This window comes from Chaetodon trifascialis, chromosome 4 (genome assembly GCF_039877785.1).
Source record: "Chaetodon trifascialis isolate fChaTrf1 chromosome 4, fChaTrf1.hap1, whole genome shotgun sequence".
In the NCBI taxonomy this organism is placed as follows: Eukaryota; Metazoa; Chordata; class Actinopteri; order Chaetodontiformes; family Chaetodontidae; genus Chaetodon; species Chaetodon trifascialis.
The window spans coordinates 7,317,281-7,336,605 of record NC_092059.1 but is presented as its reverse complement, the minus strand read 5'-3'; the positions used below and the strand labels follow the sequence as shown (position 1 = coordinate 7,336,605).

Sequence of the window (19,325 nt, the reverse complement as noted above, 5' to 3'; positions counted from 1 at the left end):
AATGACTAAAATGTAAATGAAGTTCTTCTCAAACTTTCATAAATCTCTCCTCTTTCAAGAGACATCTCTGTCGCCTCATCCTTTACTTTTCCTTATAGTCCTGGTGTTCATGTCTCTGTTTTACATGAGGACAGTGATAATTGAGGAATATTACAATAAATTATTTCAAGCCACGTAATTGAATGATGATTGTGGATTGCATATTCAGATATTAGGTAAATTTGTGTGATTTACAGATGTTTCAGGATGCAGATGCTGCAGTTTAATGACCTGTATGAATAGACAAACATCTCTATATTTAAATATCTTGCACAGATGAAGGCATAAGTCTGCAACACACTTTTTCATACAAAGGTCAAATAAGTACTGCTGTCTGCTCTTTATTGATTTCAAAAACAGCAAAATGTTAGTGGAAATATGAGTAGACATGATTTCAACAGCATTATCATGATGTTTAAGGCTATTAGTAGTTGTGCTGTTAGTGTTAACACGTTGTAATGGAGGTGTCTTTGCAGTGCCTGACTGTACCGTGTGGGTCCAAACCAGTCTGTGTTTCTGGTTAAACTGTCACGGTGGTGTTCAAGCAGGGAGAGATGGAGCACATGCTTGGACACACACAGCCTGATTCAGCCTGACTTCACTGCACACAAACTGTGCCTCAAAATCTGTAGTCCCAGCTAGCAGTCACACACTCACACCCCCTCACACATACCTATGCATGCATACACACTGTGAGGGCAGTCTTAACAGGTGCAGGCATGTGGAAAGGAAGAGATACGGCTGCAGTAAGATACATGACTTACACATGGAAAAATATATGTACGCACAGGGAGCAGGAATTTGGAAATGACAGATGTGAACTAACCACAGCAATCACATGCATTCACACGCTCGGACCTACAGACAGAAATATGTAGTACGACATGGTACAAAGCAGCAGAGCGGCCTCTTTAATCATCTGCATTGCAAACATTCCTTCACCAACAGCTTGTTTTTTTTTTCCTCCCTCAAATTTTATTCCCTGGATGTTCCAGCTTGCAGGGAGCGTTGCCGGGATCGTATCGGCACACTTTGGCTTGCTCCCAGTGCGAATGTGTGTGCGACAGAGGGAGAGCGATAGAGAGACAGAGCAGGAGGAGGGGTGGCAAATAGGCTATTTTGTGGCTCAGTCACATGGGCATCCACGAGAGGCAGGCAGACAGGCAGATAGACAGGCAGGCGCACAGAGAGTAGAGAAGGCTGGCTATCAATTCAGCTGCAAACACAGAGGCAGGCTGTGAAGATGCTATTTCCCTCCTGACTGACACTGGGTCATATAGGTTACCTGTTACTGTCTCAGCAGGTGAGGCAGACTGATTCATTTTACACTGATTAGAGGTTATTTGGCCTAATTTGATCAATAATTATGCATAATGTTAAATGTTAGGGGCTGCACTTGCTTGACAGTGCTTGAACAAAACAGTGACAGTTGAGGTAAAACACTCTTTTCACTGCAGATATTTTGCCGTATCATAGCATCAAAAATCACTGGTGTAACTAACAACACGAGTATTTGCTGTACATCATTTAGCATTTATGTCCTGGTGTTGTGCATTACTAGCGTGGTTTACTTTAATGATTAAATGGAGCTGTAATTCATGTTAATAGCTTCACTTGTGCTTTTCTTGTCTAACAAAACAAAACGTGAAAAAGGAGTGTCGCAGAATCAGACAATAGGCCCGTTTCACTGCAGACATTTTGACATGTCCCAGCAGGAAAAGCACAGGTTTGTTTAATAACATCAGTGATGGCTGCATCCTGCTCAGGTGAGGTCCTGGTGCTGTGCATGCAGGCTCACTGGAATCACTTATCGGGAGGCTTAATGGAACAGTCCATCACTGCTGTTGTGAATTAATGAATGAACCTGTGCTTTTCCTGCTATGACACGTTTTTTTGTTTCTCTATCAAAGTGAATATAATACTATTAGTTAGTCAGAAGCAACAAAGCACTAATTTTGAACCAATCAAAATATTCATCCATCCATCCATTGTCTATACCCGACTATCCCTTTTCGGGGTTGCGGGGGGTCTGGAGCCTATTCCAGCTGTCAACGGACCCTGAACTGATCGCCAGTTGATTGCAGGGCAACATATACAGACAAACAACCGTTAATGCTCACCCTCACACCTAGGGACAATTTAGAGTCACCAGTTAACCTAATGAGCATGTTTTTGGTCCGTGGGAGGAAGCCGGAGTACCCGGAGAGAACCCATGCATGCACGGGAAGAACATGCAAACTTCACACAGAAAGACCCCGCCCGACCTGGGGATCGAACCGGCGACCTTCTTGCTGTGAGGCACACGCACTACCTGCTGCCCGCTAAAACATTCATTCTTACAATATGAGCTGTGAGTAATAGGATAATGAAAATAATTCACTATATATCTGTTATAGAAACTAACATTGCACTGTAGTATTTTTGATTTTTAAAATTAGATTTTAACAGACAAAAGAAGCTATAAAAGCAGCCGCATGGAGTCGAGTCAGCGTCAGTGAAAAGGCCCGTTATGTGCTTTTGAGTCTAATGCATGTGCAGCGGGGAGCATTAAAAACAAATCTACCCATCCAAAATCAAAACTATCGCAGTGTCATAAACAATAGTCTCTCTGTTTGATCTGTCTGACGCTGCCAGACACGTAGAAGCGAAATAAAAATTGGAAGTAATTGCATAAATAAAACGTGTGTCCTGTCCAATGCGTCTGCCAAGTTAGGATTCTTTTATCTCGTCACTGATGTTTGCGTCTTCATTCATTCATTCATAGCAATCAGACTGTGTTGCTGCTGCTGCTGTGATCATATCTGCAGTTTCTCTATTAAGTTCACCAACTGGGCGGCTGAGTGTGATATTGGTTGTGATGATTATGATGAGCAGAGGCAATCAATCAGCCTCACTCTTGTGCTGTCTGAAGCCGTGTCTCGTCCCGTCTCTCTGTGTCTTTCCTCTCTTTCATTTGCTCATTTTGTGCTCTCTCTTTCCTGCCCATCTGAGCCTTCTCTTCATTATTATGCTGAATGTTATACATCTATAATTATGCATCTATTTCAAGCCTTCCTGGCAAAAACAGCCCTCTGATTGCTTTTCTCTACTGCCGACATCCTGTTGTTAGACCAAAAATGATCACAACACAGCAGGATGTGAGACCGCTGTGCCTCTGAGATGTGTCACATTACGATGTGTACGGCAATGTGTGCCGCTTGCATTTGTTTCTCGGTGAAGCGTATGTCAGCCTAGATAATATTAGCCTTGTAAAGCCTGCTAAAGAGTGCGAGCGTTTAGTTAATTCACACTCCAGCAAACTTATAGCCGATTTTAACCTTAATGGGGCTGTTTATACCCTGTTAATTTAAATAGAGAAAGAAGCATCCTGCATCCAACTTGAGTAAAAGGGTGATTAATGCATGCGTATTTATTTATGCTTATGTATGTTTAACCCTTTACATATGACCTAGAATGTGACTTTGACTGGATTTTACTTCAGATCACCAGTGGATATTGATCTTGCCCTATTTTTGGGCTTGTGCCAGCCAGGTTTAGTTAATTCAACAAGTCAAAACAAGACGAGGCTGTAGATGACTGGTGTTAGCATCAGCATGCTAACATGCTCACAGTGTCTAGCAGTTGCATTGTTTGGTTTGTGTGCCGCCTTAGTTTAGCACGTTAGCTTGTTGATATATGCTAATGAGCACCAAAATAAAGTACAAATGACACTGAAGGGAAGGTCATGTATTGTGCACGTGAACGTTTCACCCAAAACCACAAATGAGAACCTCATGGTGGCACTTCAGCAGAGTTCACCGTCTGTTTCAGTCTGGACCAAAGTGGTGGAGTGACTGACTGATGCTGCTAGCATGGCTAAAAATGCATGTACACACACACACACACACACACACACACACACACACACACACACACACACACACACACACACACGGTATGTAGGGCTTTAAAAAGGACTTAGCTCCCCTGTAGCTGACGTTTCAGTTTTCTACAGTCCCTCTAGCTGACAGGCTCCTACTTGTGTTTGACACTGTTGTTACATAATGTTGGACTGCTGTGTCCCCCCTTTGGGATTCATTATTGTCACAGAGAGCACTAATGATGCTGAGTAATGGAGCCTTTCCATCTCAGTGTGACTAACTCGGTCATCTCCGTCTGTCCTCTCTCTCTCTCTCTCTCTCTCTCTCTCTCTCTCTCTCTCTCTCTCTCTCAGATGCTGCTGCTAAGAAAGCCTTCATCACAGAGGTGAGCTGCCATCTGTCCCTGTGATCATTTGCTCTGCCACGCTTCTCTTTTTAGCTCATTTTTGATCCTCCATATCAATAGCAACTAGTGCTTTGGTTTTAGCACAAATGAAGCCACTCCAAAGGTTTCATGTGAGGATGTTGGGCAATTAATATTTGGCTCAGTTAGTATTTGCTGCACACAGTTTTCCTCCCTTGGTGCATGAAGACTACAGAGTACCAGAAAGTGTAGTCAAACACATTATTTAAATATCACTTTAGTATTCTTCGTCCTGCCAGACAACTTGGCTCACACTCTTTTAATCCTCCTAATTTGGTAAATCCCATCCATCTGGCACTGCAGTCACAGTGTTGTACCTTAAAGCCAACATTTAGACGTACAGCGCAATTTGTTTAATTCGAGTGTGCTGAGAACATCTAATTCTTGCTAAAAGCCTGTTTAAACCAAAAAGCTCAATGAACATTATTTACGACAGCACCAGAAATGTTGATGTTGGATGTCCGCCTTTGAGATCTAAAATATCCGCTGCAGTGCCAGCCATTAAAATAGTTTCTGAATCAGATTCAGTTACACGCTGTGCTATTAGACCCCATGCTATGCACAGTTTGAGTTAGATTGAGTTCCACTAATTAAAGATCCTTAGAACAGGTGCACCAAAGTTTGCATTTTGCTTCAGAATGAACACCTGGTCTCCGTGAAAGTCAGTTCACAACATCAAAGCTTGAAATCTGCTCTCATGTATTACTACTGCGTCGCTCTCCCGCCTTTAATATTTAAATAATCAATGTTAATGAACAGGTGCAAAGCTTCCTATCCCCATCATACAAGTCTCTGCCTCTTTTTTTTCCATCAGATGCCCTCATCCTCAGGCCAGCCTGGTCAGGGAAAGAAGATCGGCCACAGAGGGGTGGATGCATCAGGGGAAACTACTTATAAGAAGGTGCTGTAGACATCACATGCTGTGGCCATGATGTTTGTTCTGGCTCTAAACATGTCTCCATTGTGCACAGAAAACAACACATCCTGTATTTCTTTTTGCATAAATGCTGATGAACCCAGAATCGGGCTGTTCATGAGGGTTAAAGACGGAGCAAGTATGTCTCTCACCACGCCCCTGTCTGCCTCCCTCACCCGTCTCTCCACAGACCACATCCTCAGCCTTGAAAGGTGCCATCCAGCTGGGCATCGGTTACACTGTGGGCAACCTGAGCTCCAAGCCTGAGAGGGATGTGTTGATGCAGGACTTCTACGTGGTGGAGAGCATCTTCTTCCCCAGGTCTCCTTTGCAGCCAAACATACAAAAAACAGTATACAGGCAGTGTTATTCCAGTGCTCATGTGGATAAAACGATTCAAATATATGTTGCTGGTATGTCTGTTGAGTGGTTCTGTATATTGACTTTTTGCTCTGCTCTTCAGTGAAGGCAGCAACCTCACTCCAGCCCACCATTTCCCAGACTTCCGCTTTAAAACATACGCTCCCGTGGCCTTCCGCTACTTCAGAGAACTGTTTGGCATCAGGCCGGATGACTACCTGGTAAGATTTCTACTTGCTCATGGCTGCATCATCTGTGCCCCTAATTTAATTAGAAGATTAGAAGATAGAACTATTTGGCACAAAGTGAAAGAAGAGGGACTTAAGAAGCAAAGGAGGCAGGAAAGACGGAGTGAACCAGAGAGAGTAAACAGAGAGATGTGAAGACAGGAAATAGTAACTGAATTAACAAAGCACTGCGGTTGAGAAGCGGGGAGCTGAGAGGGGAAGAGTGAGGAGGAGAAGCAATGCAACGGCACAAGAGGAGGAGAGAGGATGACTGAAGAGAGGGGAGGAAGGTCTGCAGCTTGTCGCAGCTCATCAGCGTGGAGGAGCTGGAGGCTGCGTGATTCACCGCTCTGCCCTGAGCAGTCTAGCAGAATATACATACACTGCTTCGTCAGTGTTTCTGCATGTTCCGTGTGCACGTAATCTTAAATGCATCGGCACTGCAACCACGTGGAAACGCCACATCCTGCTTTCTTTCTGCCATCTCTTCTCAGCTAGCCTGTGCTCACTGCTCACCATATGGCCACACATACTGCAGGTCATCTGGGGACAGACTCCCTCAATCAGACAATAAAGATGGACCTCATGCACTTTATTCTTCCCCACCTCATCTTGCCACACTTATGTCAACTTTTAACTTGTGAAGTGTTTAGCCAGAAATATACTCCATGAGTTTCCCCACTTTTCCACAGATTTCTCCGCCTTTAAAGGAGTTTTCCACAGCGCTCTTAATGAGGTGTTTGGGAGGAGCATCTGTATAAGAGCTCGGCACTATGTTCTCATTTACTCATTCATGTGTGACATATTTGGCATGTGCACTTTTGAGTGGGAAACAAAACATCTTTTAAGACTACTGCCAGAGCAGTATATTTCCATACTGGTGAGTATGTGAGGGAGCCAGACCATTTAAAGCCTTTATAGGTAAGAAGGAGGATTTTCAGCTGGTAGCCAATGCAGAGACATCAGTACTGGTGTTATATGATCCAACTTGGCAGCTTTGTTCTGGACCATTTGGAAACCTTCTGTTACTGTTTTAGGCAGGCCAGAGACAAGTATATTACAGTTAGCTGTTATGAAGCGTGTACAAGGATTTCAGTGTCTGGATGTGATAGAAAATGGGTGTATTTGGGCTATTTTACAAAGGTGGAAGAAGAGAGTTTGTGTTATATAGTTGATCAAATGCTATACGGGTCTGAATGGAAAACCCTCAACCTGTGACTCTAGCTGGACCAACAAGCAACATAATATTACATTCTTGATCATTGGTTTTATTAAAAAATGTTAAACAAAAGTCACAAATGCCAGTTTTAATTTCCCGCTGGCCAACGTGATGTAATAAAGTTCTTTGCTTCTCGCAGTGTGGAGACTGGAACCAGTGATCGCTTTTCATTTTGACTGAAAATGACTAAAACAACTGATCGGTGATGAAATAGCTGCAGATGAGTTTTCTGTCAGTTGCCAAATCAATTCTTTGATGAAGTGTTGCAGCTGTAGAGATATGTGATGCTCTAAAGGAAGCTTCTTCTTTGCAGAGTCGTTAATGTTGGCTACCGCAGGACTTTGGTGCTAACAGGTCAAATTTCAGTGGTGAACATATTCATTTCTTACATGCCCCAGCCCGACTTTATCACCTTTATGGGTGTTTAATCTACAAAAATATTTTCCTGTCTGTTAAATTAGCCCTGTGGGTGTGAAGATAACATCCTTTTACATGCCTCTGTGCATGTTACCATTTCCAGTCAGCCATAACATTTGAAGATTTTTTCATTAACCCCGTTCAGCCGGGCTTTGATGTAAAAAAAAAAAAAAAAAAAAAAAAAAAAAAAAGGTATGAAATTAAATGTCAGGCTCTTCCGAGAGGGTTGCTTGAAAAGTGGGCTATTAGCAGAAGGTTGGTGGGGACAGCGTCATTTTTCTAAAAACTGATGTCTGTCATTACTTGCTTTTAAGCAGCTGAGAAAGAGGGAGAGAAGGAGCTAATAAGCTGTGCTAATCATCACATCAGCAGGAGTCTGATGTGTGTTTTAACAAAGCTGGAATTTCAAAGCAGTCATTACGTTTCATCTAAATGAGTCTAATCTATACGTGCTGCACTTCTTCCTCGCTCTTTGTTCCTCTCTCACCCACAGTCTTTATCTACACCATCATTTCTTCTCGTTTATGTGTGTTTCTGCATGCGTCTACATGATAAGCGTGCTGGTCTGCGTTGGATTTTTTTTATTGATCTTGGCCGCTATTTCGTCGCGCATATGTGTCTCAACATGCTGTTGTTTGTGTTTGAGCACCAGTGTTTTGAAAGGAGCTCATTGTCAGCACTGCAGGCGACTCCTGTTTCACATATTTTGATCCGTGGGGACTGTAGTGAGATTATCATGGTTCATTAAAGGGGAATGCCACTGCTTGAGGCTAGCGGCCGGAGGCTGCGTTAGCCGCTACGAGCAAAGCACACCTGAATTGGCGTACAGATCTGTTTGAGTTGTCTTGTGGGTAATGTAGGCAAGGAAGAATATATCTGTTTCTGCTGCATTGAGTTTATTGTGAGTCTGACCTTGCTGTGGGAGTGCAGTGCTAAATTGATTTAGTACTCCTCTAATGTGTTATTGGAAGGGATTTATGAGAGGAGCTTTATCAAGGTGATGAAAAGTTATTAGTTATTGTTGCAATAATTTGGTCTTCCATGCTCTATTGATGGCTGTGTTTGCTTTGACTGCAATAATGTTAAATATTGATGCTTTTCTACAGCACTCGGATGAAGCTGTTAACACGGATTGCTTGGAGAACTCATTTGTTTTGTGGTTTTCTTTGTATGCAGGACATTAATCATGGTTGTTCCCCCCTCAGCATAAATCTGAAAAATTGTTTCCTGTTCACTCTGTCTTTTCTGTCACTTGGTGATCATAGTATACCCTTGTTGCTTTCCTCCACTCATTTTCACGCTGTTGTTTTTGCACCAAATTAGGTTCAGATGGTAGAAAATTAACACAGTTGGTTTTCCTGGAGAAACTGTGAAAAATGAGCATTTGTTCCTTAAATAACAAAACTAGAAAAGAGAGAGAGATGTGCCTGCCTCTCTGGCATGTAACGCCCAACTGGATTTACCCAAGTGCAGCAAATTTCCACAAAGACTATATTGGCCACAGCTCGATTCAAGACAAATATGAATACAATTTGAACAACATACATCTATATCTAACCATAATTTTATTTGGATTAAAGTAGTCAGAAATTTCTTTTTCAGACTGTTTGGTTAATACCAGAATATGGGTGCAAGTGTTGTGCTAGGCTAACAGGCTAGGCTAATGGTAGGCTAACGCACGGTGTCAGATTGTTTGTGGAATTGCTTCAGGTTTTCTTTGTTTTGAACAGCATTTCTCTCTTCCTGTGTGTGTTTTTTACACCTCGGCAGTACTCCCTGTGTAATGAGCCTCTGATCGAGCTGTCCAATCCTGGGGCGAGTGGCTCGGTCTTCTACCTTACAAAGGACGACGAGTTCATCATCAAGACTGTGATGCACAAGGAGGCCGAGTTCTTACAGAAACTGCTGCCGGGATACTACATGGTAAGTGTGTGTGTCAGAGTTCAATTCAAATAATTGAACTCTGGCTGGCCTAGTGAGCCTGAACAGTCGCTTTCAGGTTCAGTCGTTCTCCCCATTTTTCCCTTCATGGTAGGCATCACACACACGTGGTGAATCAATATTGCTCAAGCACACAGATTCATGCACACCGTATAAAAGTCTGTCCCTGTTGTGAAATCTGGGTCTGAAGACGCCTGTGCACACATGCCTCACTCACTCTTTCATTTAAATGCCGCTCTCCGTGGCGATCTTATTTTGAGGCATATTTTTAGATCTCAGGTTTATGTAAGACCCTGGAAATCTCTCCCCCCGAGCGTGACATCCTTTTTGTACCAAAACGGACATAACGGCTCTGTGATCCCTGACTGAAACCTCCGGCCATGTGGTTTCATAAGAGACTGGCCGGAGTATTTCAACAGGATCCCCTCCCACCGTTCATTCTGAATGAACTCACCCAGCAACAGCTCCATGTATGTCCATGCTACCATTCCAGCCTCTTTAAGGTTCACAGCCTACAGCCTTGTGTTTATTGGTGTTCTGACAGTCGTGGCCAAAGACCACTGCAGGAATTCATTTAATCATTCGGGGACGTTAAAGGCCCAGCCCATTTACTGTGACCTTTTCCATTTAGGTTGCACTCTGAAGCATTTTTGCAGGTATAATTGGTCTAAGAAAAAGGTGTAATGAAGGTAGAGAGATTCAGGCTCATGTAGCATGGCTGTAGCCTGAGGCCAGAGCAGGTGAACTGAGGGAAATGGATATAATAATAATATTACAGATAAACAGGCCAGTCAAACCCGTGCTGAGATAAACGCTGTGTAAAAAATATGCAAAACATAATGTAGATGGACTCACAGAAGCAGCGACATCAAAATGTGAAGAAGAAAACCAGCAAAGCACCGCACATGTAACGGCAAAATGCAGTTTCACGCATTCAACCTCGTCTGTATTTGTAGCAAACATAACAACAGACAACATGCAGGCAGCCATTGGTGGAGCGCCGCATGTCTTCCACAGCTGACTGGCTGATGGTAGTGGGCTGGCTGAGGAGTCTGGCTCTGGGCAGCATACAGATCACAGTGATGTAACTCCCCACTGCTGCCACTTCTCTCCCCTCTGTGTGTTCTCTCCTTCTATCACACGCTCGGACTTTCCATCCTCTCTCACGTTTTAATGTGCTGTCACTCCCCCCGCTGCTCGGTGTAATTTATTTTCCTTTATCTCTCGCTCTGTCCCGTGTTTTAATCCACTCTTCCTCCTTCTGCCTTTCCTTCACGCTCATGTCTGCTCTCCATCCCTCTCTCCTCTCCCTCACGTGTCTGTGTCGTTGGCTCGTCACTGCTCTGCCCTCTTAACATTGACAGAAGGGTCGTGTGTGGCTGAGGGCAGGGGATGCACTTTCTCTCCCTCTCTCTGCAAGCTCTCTCGGTCATTCTGCTGCTCTCTCGCCCATTTTCTTTCACCTGAAGGTTGTTCACAGAGTGCTGTTGCCTTTTAGCCTCACTTCCACACTCATCCTTCATCTCTCCTCTGCTCCTCTTTCTATCTCCTCTTGAAGTCATTGCTACCCTGAATGCTGTGTGTTATCACATCTCTCTCTCTCTCTCTCTCTCTCTCTCTCTCTCTCTCTCTCTCTCTCTCTCTCTCTCTCTCTCTCTCTCTCTCTCTCTCTCTTCCTTTCCTTTCCTTCCCATTGCTCTAATGGGACCAAACTGGCCCGGGTCCCAAGGTCAAAGCAGATTTTTCTGAGCAGCTCAGACCAACCTAATTTGGTTGAATTGACTCCTGAAATATTCAACACAGATTGGTGATTGAGGGAATGGTCTTATATTGAGTCACAATACAAACATGCACAAAAAAAAAACTTGTTTAAGTGCTATTTCAAATATTTGTCCAAAGTCAGCTTTATTGTCAACTCTTCACATGTACCAGACATACAAAGGAATCGAAATTTCATTTCTGACACTAAAGTAAACAGTAAAGTGCACAGGCACAAAGAATTAAGACAGACATATCCTAATACTACAGTAAACAGTAAAAAAAAAAAAAGAAAAGAAAGAAGAAAAGTGCACAGTAGATTTACTGATACTAAAAATAAACAATAGAGAATAGGAGTCCACAGTGTTTATATATAAGTTAGAGGTTGTAATAGTGCAAAGACGGTCAGTAATAGCATGTTTAAGTTAATGTTGTTGCATTTGAACAAGCAGGTCATTGCATATAAACTAGGTGCATTCTTAGATAATGTTTCACCTTTGTTTTAGTTATTTGTGCACTTCAATCCTACAGGGTGTCGTTGTAGGGCTGGAACAATTATTTTCATCACTGAATAATCAGCCAATTATTTTCTCCAATAATCAGTTGTTGTTTCAGTCAGTAAAAGGTAAAAATGCCCGTCACAGTTACCTAAATCCAAGGTGAGGTGGGGAAAGTTATAGTGGCTTGTGAAAGGTCATTGATTTCACAAAGATTCCAGTGTAAGTTTTCTCATTTTAATCTTCTTTCTTAAAATTGGCTTTGAAATTTGGATTGGGCTGTTACGCTAAGTCTCCACCACTTCCCCTGCAGCCCTTGTTTAATTCTACTTCCATGCGCTGAGGCTGGATTGTACCCCGATGGGACAGAAATGTAATCACAGTTTGAGCCTAACCACTTCCATGTTTCATAGCGCTGTGAGAAACATCTTGATTTGTGTTCGTTATGTAATGCCTCCCGGTGTGAACTGTTGCCAGAGTGTGTGTACACTGAGAATTGCGGTATGCTCATCAATCATCGCTTTGCACAACATGCATCACCTGTCCTATCGCTCATGTATATGAGTCCCACAATGTGAAAAATGATTGTGTTGTCACCTCGTGTTCCTGCTGTCTTGTATTCTCCTGGAAATCTTTGTAAACCAAATAATTTTTCACATATTTTATATTAAAAATGCTATCCTTTTCTCCTCCTGTAAGATGTCAAAACTATTTATTTGCCACACGTTGCTCGTTGGCATTTATAAAGAATCAATCCCATGAAATGTGATCATACATTTTGTGGTGCCCCAGACAAGTTTTCCCCACACAAATCTTAGCAAACCCGATTGACTCAATCTAAGAGTCCATTAAATATGCCTTTTCTTTTGCACTCTTCCCCAGAACTTGAATCAGAACCCCCGCACCCTACTGCCCAAGTTCTTCGGCCTCTACTGTGTCCAGTCGGGCGGGAAGAACATCCGCGTGGTGGTGATGAACAATGTCCTCCCCCGCGTAGTTCGCATGCACCTCAAATACGACCTGAAGGGCTCAACCTACAAGAGGCGAGCGTCCAAGAAGGAAAGAGAGAAGGCCAGGCCCACTTTCAAAGACCTGGACTTCATGCAAGACCTGCAGGATGGACTGATGCTGGACCAGGACACTTACAACGCACTGGTCAAGACCCTGCAGAGAGACTGCCTGGTGAGTTAGACAGAGGGAGAGCTGCTGTGTGAAAGCTCCACTTCTATTTTATGCTAAGACAGACAGGGATGAGGGAGGACCAGCTTAGGGGGAGATGGCGAGGGTGGTTTACTGATTCTGAAGGAGGATCCGCATAACACCCTGATCAAGAGTCTCCAGAGAGAGAGAGAAGGCAGTGATGGTTAGAGGGAAGGATTAGAGGGATGATAGAAGGAAGGATAAAGTGATGCCATAATGCAGCGTCTCGAGGGCAAAGAGGGAGCAGAAAGTCCACAAAAGGAAACGGATAAGTGTTGGAAAACGCAGGATTGGTATGGTGCCCTGATTAATAATAGAGGATTGTGGATGGAGGGAGGAGGGAGTGAAGAAGGCAGGGAAAGAAAAACCTATTTATGAGAGTGTTTGGCGTTCCCGGGGTCCTTCACTATAAATTAGAGCTTTGTTACAAGCAAGAGGTTTAACAAGGTGTCTGGTCTGGTAGCAGGCCTGCCCTTGTCTTTAAATCACCACCTCACGTTTACTTTTATGGTGCCTGTGCTCTGGAGGGAGCGTATGTGCACACCCTGGCTGTTTTATACATTGTTTATTAATGTGTGCATGCAGCGTGCAGCTCCGTATCTTCTCCATAGCATTAACATCCCCAGTGTTACTGCTCTTGTTCCCTCCGGCGCTGACACTGTTACGCACTCCGGATAAAAGCTTTCGCTCTGAATTGAACGTCACATGTCTGTCAATCACCGCACGCTTTCACCTGTCTGCGTGTGTCCTTTCGCTCAGGTGCTGGAAAGCTTTAAGATCATGGACTACAGTCTGCTGCTTGGGGTTCACAACATAGACCAGGCGGAGAGGGAGAGGCAGATGGAGGGCTCCCAGGGCGGCAGCGATGAGAAGAGGCCAGTGGCCCAGCAGAAGGCCCTATACTCCACAGCCATGGAGTCCATCCAGGGAGGAGCTGCCTGCGGAGGGTCCATCGACACTGACGACACGTGAGTTTAGCCACAGAGGCAAGAGGCTGTCGGCGGTCAGCTGGGTGATAAATGTGACTGCTGATACTTAAAAAAAGAGAGTGTGTGACTCAGACTTTCATGCCACATTAATGATAATAAATAAAGTGCGATATACATTAATGATAATACATTTTTATTTATTAGCTCTTAAAATTAAAATGCTGTTAACGCTTTATCTGAGCTCTTCATCTGACCCTTCAAACCATTTCAGTGCTTAAATTTGAACTACAGCTCTCATACAATATTTCACAATTAAACAGTTCTTTAGACTTTTTAACCTGTTCACAGTGTTAACGACTGCACTGCAGGTGGGCAAACGCTCCTTCAAACAAATAATCTCCCGGTCTAAAAAGACAACCATCTTATATATAAAACAAGACCTGAGAAAAGATTTCAAAGGTCACACTGAAGCAGGCTGCTCCACTTTCACGTGACCCTGAGCACAAAGTTGAGATTTACCCGTCGCACAGTCGGCAGTGTCGTGCCAGAAGATCTCAGGCTGTGCTCAGGTTCAGTGTGGATTAAAAGGTTGGCAGTTCAGCTCGAGGCTCAAACCTGCAGGCTGTGACATGAAAACAGCTTTGATTTTGACTGTGGTGCAAAGGAAGGAAGTTGCTTCTGTCTTAGATTAAATATCGTGAACGCAGTCTGCATGACTGCGAACACCTTAAAGAAATAGAAATGTGCAGCCTCTGTCACTGGATTCTCACATCTCAGCACCTTCACAGTAAAGCAGCAGTTCCCATCTCCAGTCATCTAAGCCAAGAATACTGCTGGCTTTAAATCTAACTGGGATTTATAATTTGATGGTACTTAGCTTGGGAGAAAAATTAAATAATGAGATTTTGTGATATAAGGCTGGAAAACGTAGAAAACTTTGAAGACTTCCTGTAGCTGCTTCATAATAAAAGCATCAGTCTGTTCTCTTCACTGGACCGAGTTGCCTGCACGAAGTGTTGTCTGTGCATTAACAGCACACAACTCATGACATTCTTGTTATTTCATTTCGATTTTGCTTGTCATCGTAGGATGGGCGGTATCCCGGCTGTGAACGGAAAAGGAGAGAGACTTCTTCTCTACATCGGAATCATCGACATCCTGCAGTCCTACAGGTGATCATGGCAGTGCTCATGAGATTACACACGGTCGCCACTAGTCATCAGTGTACATCTTACAGTGTGACACAGGCTGGAGATGGAGACAAATAACTATATGTACATGCTGTTTACCCATCAAGTGAAACAACTTAATCAGTGCAGACAGCACATTTAAGGTCCTCAGCCTACAGGCGCCGTGCTTATGTTGTTTGCCTGTGACCCTAATATATAGGACGTGTTTAACATCACTGCATTAAATCATGTTTCACTTTGCTTCCGCAGGCTAATCAAGAAACTGGAGCACACATGGAAGGCTTTGGTTCATGACGGGGTGAGTTTTTAATAGCTTCTTACACAGAGGCACAGACAGTCAGATGCAAAAGCATAGTATAGACACACACACACACACACACACTAGAGCTCAATACACATATCAGCTGAACACACTCACTCTTTTATTTGTCTTAACTCTCTCCATCTTATGTTGTATTATCATTTTATCCAGACGCTGGTTTTGTTTACATAAAGTCTCTTTGGAGACTACACAAAAGAACAACAGTTACGTTTAGCGAGGAGCACCAGACCCCATAAACAATCAGCTCAAGCTTTTGTTGTTTTCTATGAGGACTTTTATTAGCTCCAGGTTACGCAGACTTCACTGTTTCGAAGAACAGCCTTTTATTGGTCTTTCTGTGTGTGTTTTCTCTCAGATAATCTCTTTCCTGATCTGTTCATTTCACTCTCAACCTGTCCAGCTAATAGCTCTGCTCTTTCTGTACTTCACACAGTTATTGAACACCTTACAAAGCAAACAGGTCTATTTAGACACGTCGACATCTGTGGGTGTGTTTGTGTATTAAAGCTTAATAGAAGCCAGCTTGAAGCAGAGCTATAGATTACATTCAAGCCTTTATTTAAGTAAAATTACTAATACCACTCTGAAAAAATACTCCTCTTCAAGTCCTGCATTCAAAACCTTATTAGCAGCAAAATCTACTTAAAGTGTAAAAAGTAAAATGCTCCCTGTCAATGTTTTACTGTTATATCTGATGTTTTGGGTCAATATTACTGTTGCATTAATGTGAATGTTGCATTTTACTGCTGTAGATGTTGAAGGTTGTGCTAATTTTAACTGATTTGTATACTGCTGGGTGGTTAAATCTGCAGCAGTCCGTCATATCGTATAAGATCATCATATGTTTGTTGCATGGCTGTCCCACGGGAACCACGTATCTCTAAAAAGTAAGAAAAAAACAGCCTGTTTTCAGCTTTGTGATGATGCATTTTCCAGCTAATCCACGACAGCTTTTAAAGAGTTTGCTTAGCTCAAGAAGTAGAAGAAGTTTCCAAACCCATAAAGGAACACTTAATCCTTCAGTTTATGACAAACATTCAAAATCAGCACATTTGGAGATACGTGGTTTTCACCGGACAGGAAGTGTAACTAAGACAAATGGAGTAAAAGTACAGTATTTCCCTCTGAGATGTCATGGAGTAGAGTTGTAATGTCATGAAGTTGAAGTACTGCACTGAAGTACAGTTCTCAAGTAAATGTACTTAGTTACATTCCACCACTGATAACAAGCAACAACCTCAGTTGTCTTTTATTGAGATGATATTTTACTTCAGCTGTTCACTCCACACACGTTCCTTATTGTTGTTTTCTGTCATTCACATGTGGATTAGTTGGGTTTTGCTCATATTGCAGTCACTCACCTTTATGAACAGTCTGCCTTTACTGAGATATAACTGAGAGGCACACGGTGCTGTGTGAGCCGCACCCTCCTAATGACACGGAAAAACATGATTTTTTATTATTTTACAAGAATTACATGTGTGCATTTATATTTATATGCATGACTGCATGTCTGTTTTCTGAAACGCTCCCCCTGTGCGCGGTGAAAGACACCATGACCACATACATTTTTAGTATACTTGAATAAACAAGACCTGAGGCGTGAAGACCGGCATCTCGCAGCAGCCTACACAACATTACGTAAAGCACGCTGGAGGTCTGATTTCACTATTTAAGAGTCAACAGTCTTTGTTGCATAAATGTGGCTCAAGCTTGCGAAGTATTTCAGAGTCCCCCCACGGTTGGATAAGCAAAAGGATGAAGGGAAATATATTCCAACACATACTACAACCACATTTTGCAGAATTACTCACTAGAATGAATCACTTAATTGCTCGCAAATGTTGTTTTTTTTTTGTAGATGCCTTATTTTGGTCAGACTCTGCTTACATTCAGGGATGATTCTGGCTCTCTCTCTGCTCCATCACCTCCAGATCTCTGGGCTGTAAACCAACGCACTTCTTTTCATCGGCTCTGGGGCTTTCACTGTGCATCAGGGATGCTCAGCTTACTTTGCAAAAAGACAGGAGGCGCGGCGCCAGTTAATAAACAACCATTAATATTTATCAGATAAATTGAACAAACATTAAAGGGCCATTAACTCGTCTTTCTTTGAAATTCTCTGTTTTCGTATTAACTGACTTATTCGCGCACTTACAGGGATTAACAGCAAACCTATATGCCAGATAAATCAGATCTTCTACCGCTTTTAACATCTGCAGCTGCATTTTAACCGTAAATGCTTTGGTTACATTTGAAAGGGCTTATCCGACATTAAACATAGCTGGAACCTCTTCCATCACGCAACCTCTCAAACGTTGGAATGATTCATAAACACAAACCATTAGCATGAACTGCTGCAACCAGGGACAGAATAGCATATTTTAGTGTGAAATACACATTTATGGGATGAGGATTATCCTCATTTCTGCGTAATTTTGCTCCTCTTCATCTGATAGTCGTCTTCCCCTGCATAATCTTACTGCATCACAGCCCTCTCTCTGTTACCAACAGCCTAATTTATCCCATCACACGATACTGGCATATCTGTCGGTCTGTGCAGCCCCGACTAATTGGTATAAACAAACCAAAAACAGAAAAAAAAAAAAAATCCCAGTGTGAATCAGTGTATTGTCATAGAGAATTAGAAAATATCCAGCAGGACACCCTGCACCCTATCGTGGGCCAAATGGGCTGTAAGTTTGAGTATCACTGCTGCACATCATCATCAGATTGTTCTCGAGATGGAGCGAGTCTCACCAGTCGTCTCTCTCCTTACTCACTCCGCTCTGAAACACACTCATACGCTTCATGTATGTGGGAGGGCGAGCATCCCCGGAACAGCCTCCTGTGCGTCACTGTTGCTGATGATAATGGATACTCCTCACTCTCTCTTTGTTACTCACAGTTGGCTCATAGGTGAATGCCTTCAAAGATGTTACTCACAGCGAAATTCGGTGACGCCGATGCGAAAAGCTAATAATAACCGAACTGCTGTTGCTCGGCTTCCTCGGTCTCCTCCATCTCTGTCAGTGTAAACCAAACACCAAGTGTCATCTGTCCGTCTGCTGGCAGAGCGATCTGAGTCTGCTGCAACATAAATAATGAAGAGACGTGTCTGTAGCCTCGTGGGACTGTGTTTCTGTCTGTCCTTCGTCTTTTTTTGTGTGTGTCGTTCTGTCTGTTGGTTTGACCCAGAGGAAAAGAATGACTGAAATGGGACGCTAAAGCAACTAACAGACAGTAAATCTACCGAAAGCGCTGCTTTGATCGTTTTATTCACGCACTGTTTGTCTCATTAATCTCTCCATGTGTCCCACAGGACACTGTGTCAGTCCACCGGCCGGGCTTCTACGCCGATAGGTTCTTCAAGTTCATGAGCAGCACGGTTTTCAAGAAGAGCTCCTGTGAGTTCAGCTTACATGATTACACTGCCTTACATAGTCAGATGGGGCTCTGCTGGAAGAGCCTCAGACGCAAATGTCAGATGCCAGGCTTTTGTCTCTTTTACTGCCGAGCCTTGACAGGAAAATCAGATACAGTCCCTCAATGCCTTATTAGGTGCTGGTCCGTGTCATGTGAGAGTTTAACATCAATTTGATCCTTGTGCAGTTTTCTTTTTCATCCCTTTCCACACAGAAACTTCAGCTTTTGTTTTGACAGCGCGATACTCAGTCCGTGTTTTCTTTAATGTGTTAATGTGCGTTGTCCCTCAGCTCTGAAGTCATCTCCTTCCAAGAAGGGTCGTGTGTCGTTGACGGTGCCTAAATGCGCTGGCCCTGGTGCAGCCTGGTCAGCCAGCCAGCTGCCCTCTGAGAGAGACGAGAATATCTACGACCTGAGAGGAGCCCGCAGCTTCCCAACACTGGAGGATGAAGGTACATGACGCCACTTACAGACACAGATGATGATGTTTTTAGCAGAATTTTACATCCGCCGCTCATTGTGGAGTATCAGGGGTTAGAGACTGACATGAAAATGTTTCACAATCTGCTTTGTGTGTGTGTGTGTGTGTGTGTGTGTGTG

General features: G+C 43.2%; 1 protein-coding gene across 2 annotated transcripts in view; it reads left to right on the top strand.

The window, feature by feature from the left end:
* Window positions 1-19,325, top strand: part of pip5k1ca (phosphatidylinositol-4-phosphate 5-kinase, type I, gamma a) — a 46,480-nt gene that overhangs the window by 13,969 nt on the left and 13,186 nt on the right. For both annotated transcript variants that reach the window (XM_070960455.1, XM_070960454.1), the window contains exons 2-12: window positions 4,253-4,284; window positions 5,138-5,224; window positions 5,430-5,560; window positions 5,703-5,820; window positions 9,233-9,385; window positions 12,541-12,840; window positions 13,618-13,826; window positions 14,876-14,959; window positions 15,227-15,275; window positions 18,622-18,706; window positions 19,016-19,177. In XM_070960455.1, coding sequence (XP_070816556.1) covers window positions 4,253-4,284; window positions 5,138-5,224; window positions 5,430-5,560; window positions 5,703-5,820; window positions 9,233-9,385; window positions 12,541-12,840; window positions 13,618-13,826; window positions 14,876-14,959; window positions 15,227-15,275; window positions 18,622-18,706; window positions 19,016-19,177 — 1,410 coding nt within the window. The remainder of the gene's footprint in view (window positions 1-4,252; window positions 4,285-5,137; window positions 5,225-5,429; window positions 5,561-5,702; window positions 5,821-9,232; window positions 9,386-12,540; window positions 12,841-13,617; window positions 13,827-14,875; window positions 14,960-15,226; window positions 15,276-18,621; window positions 18,707-19,015; window positions 19,178-19,325) is intronic.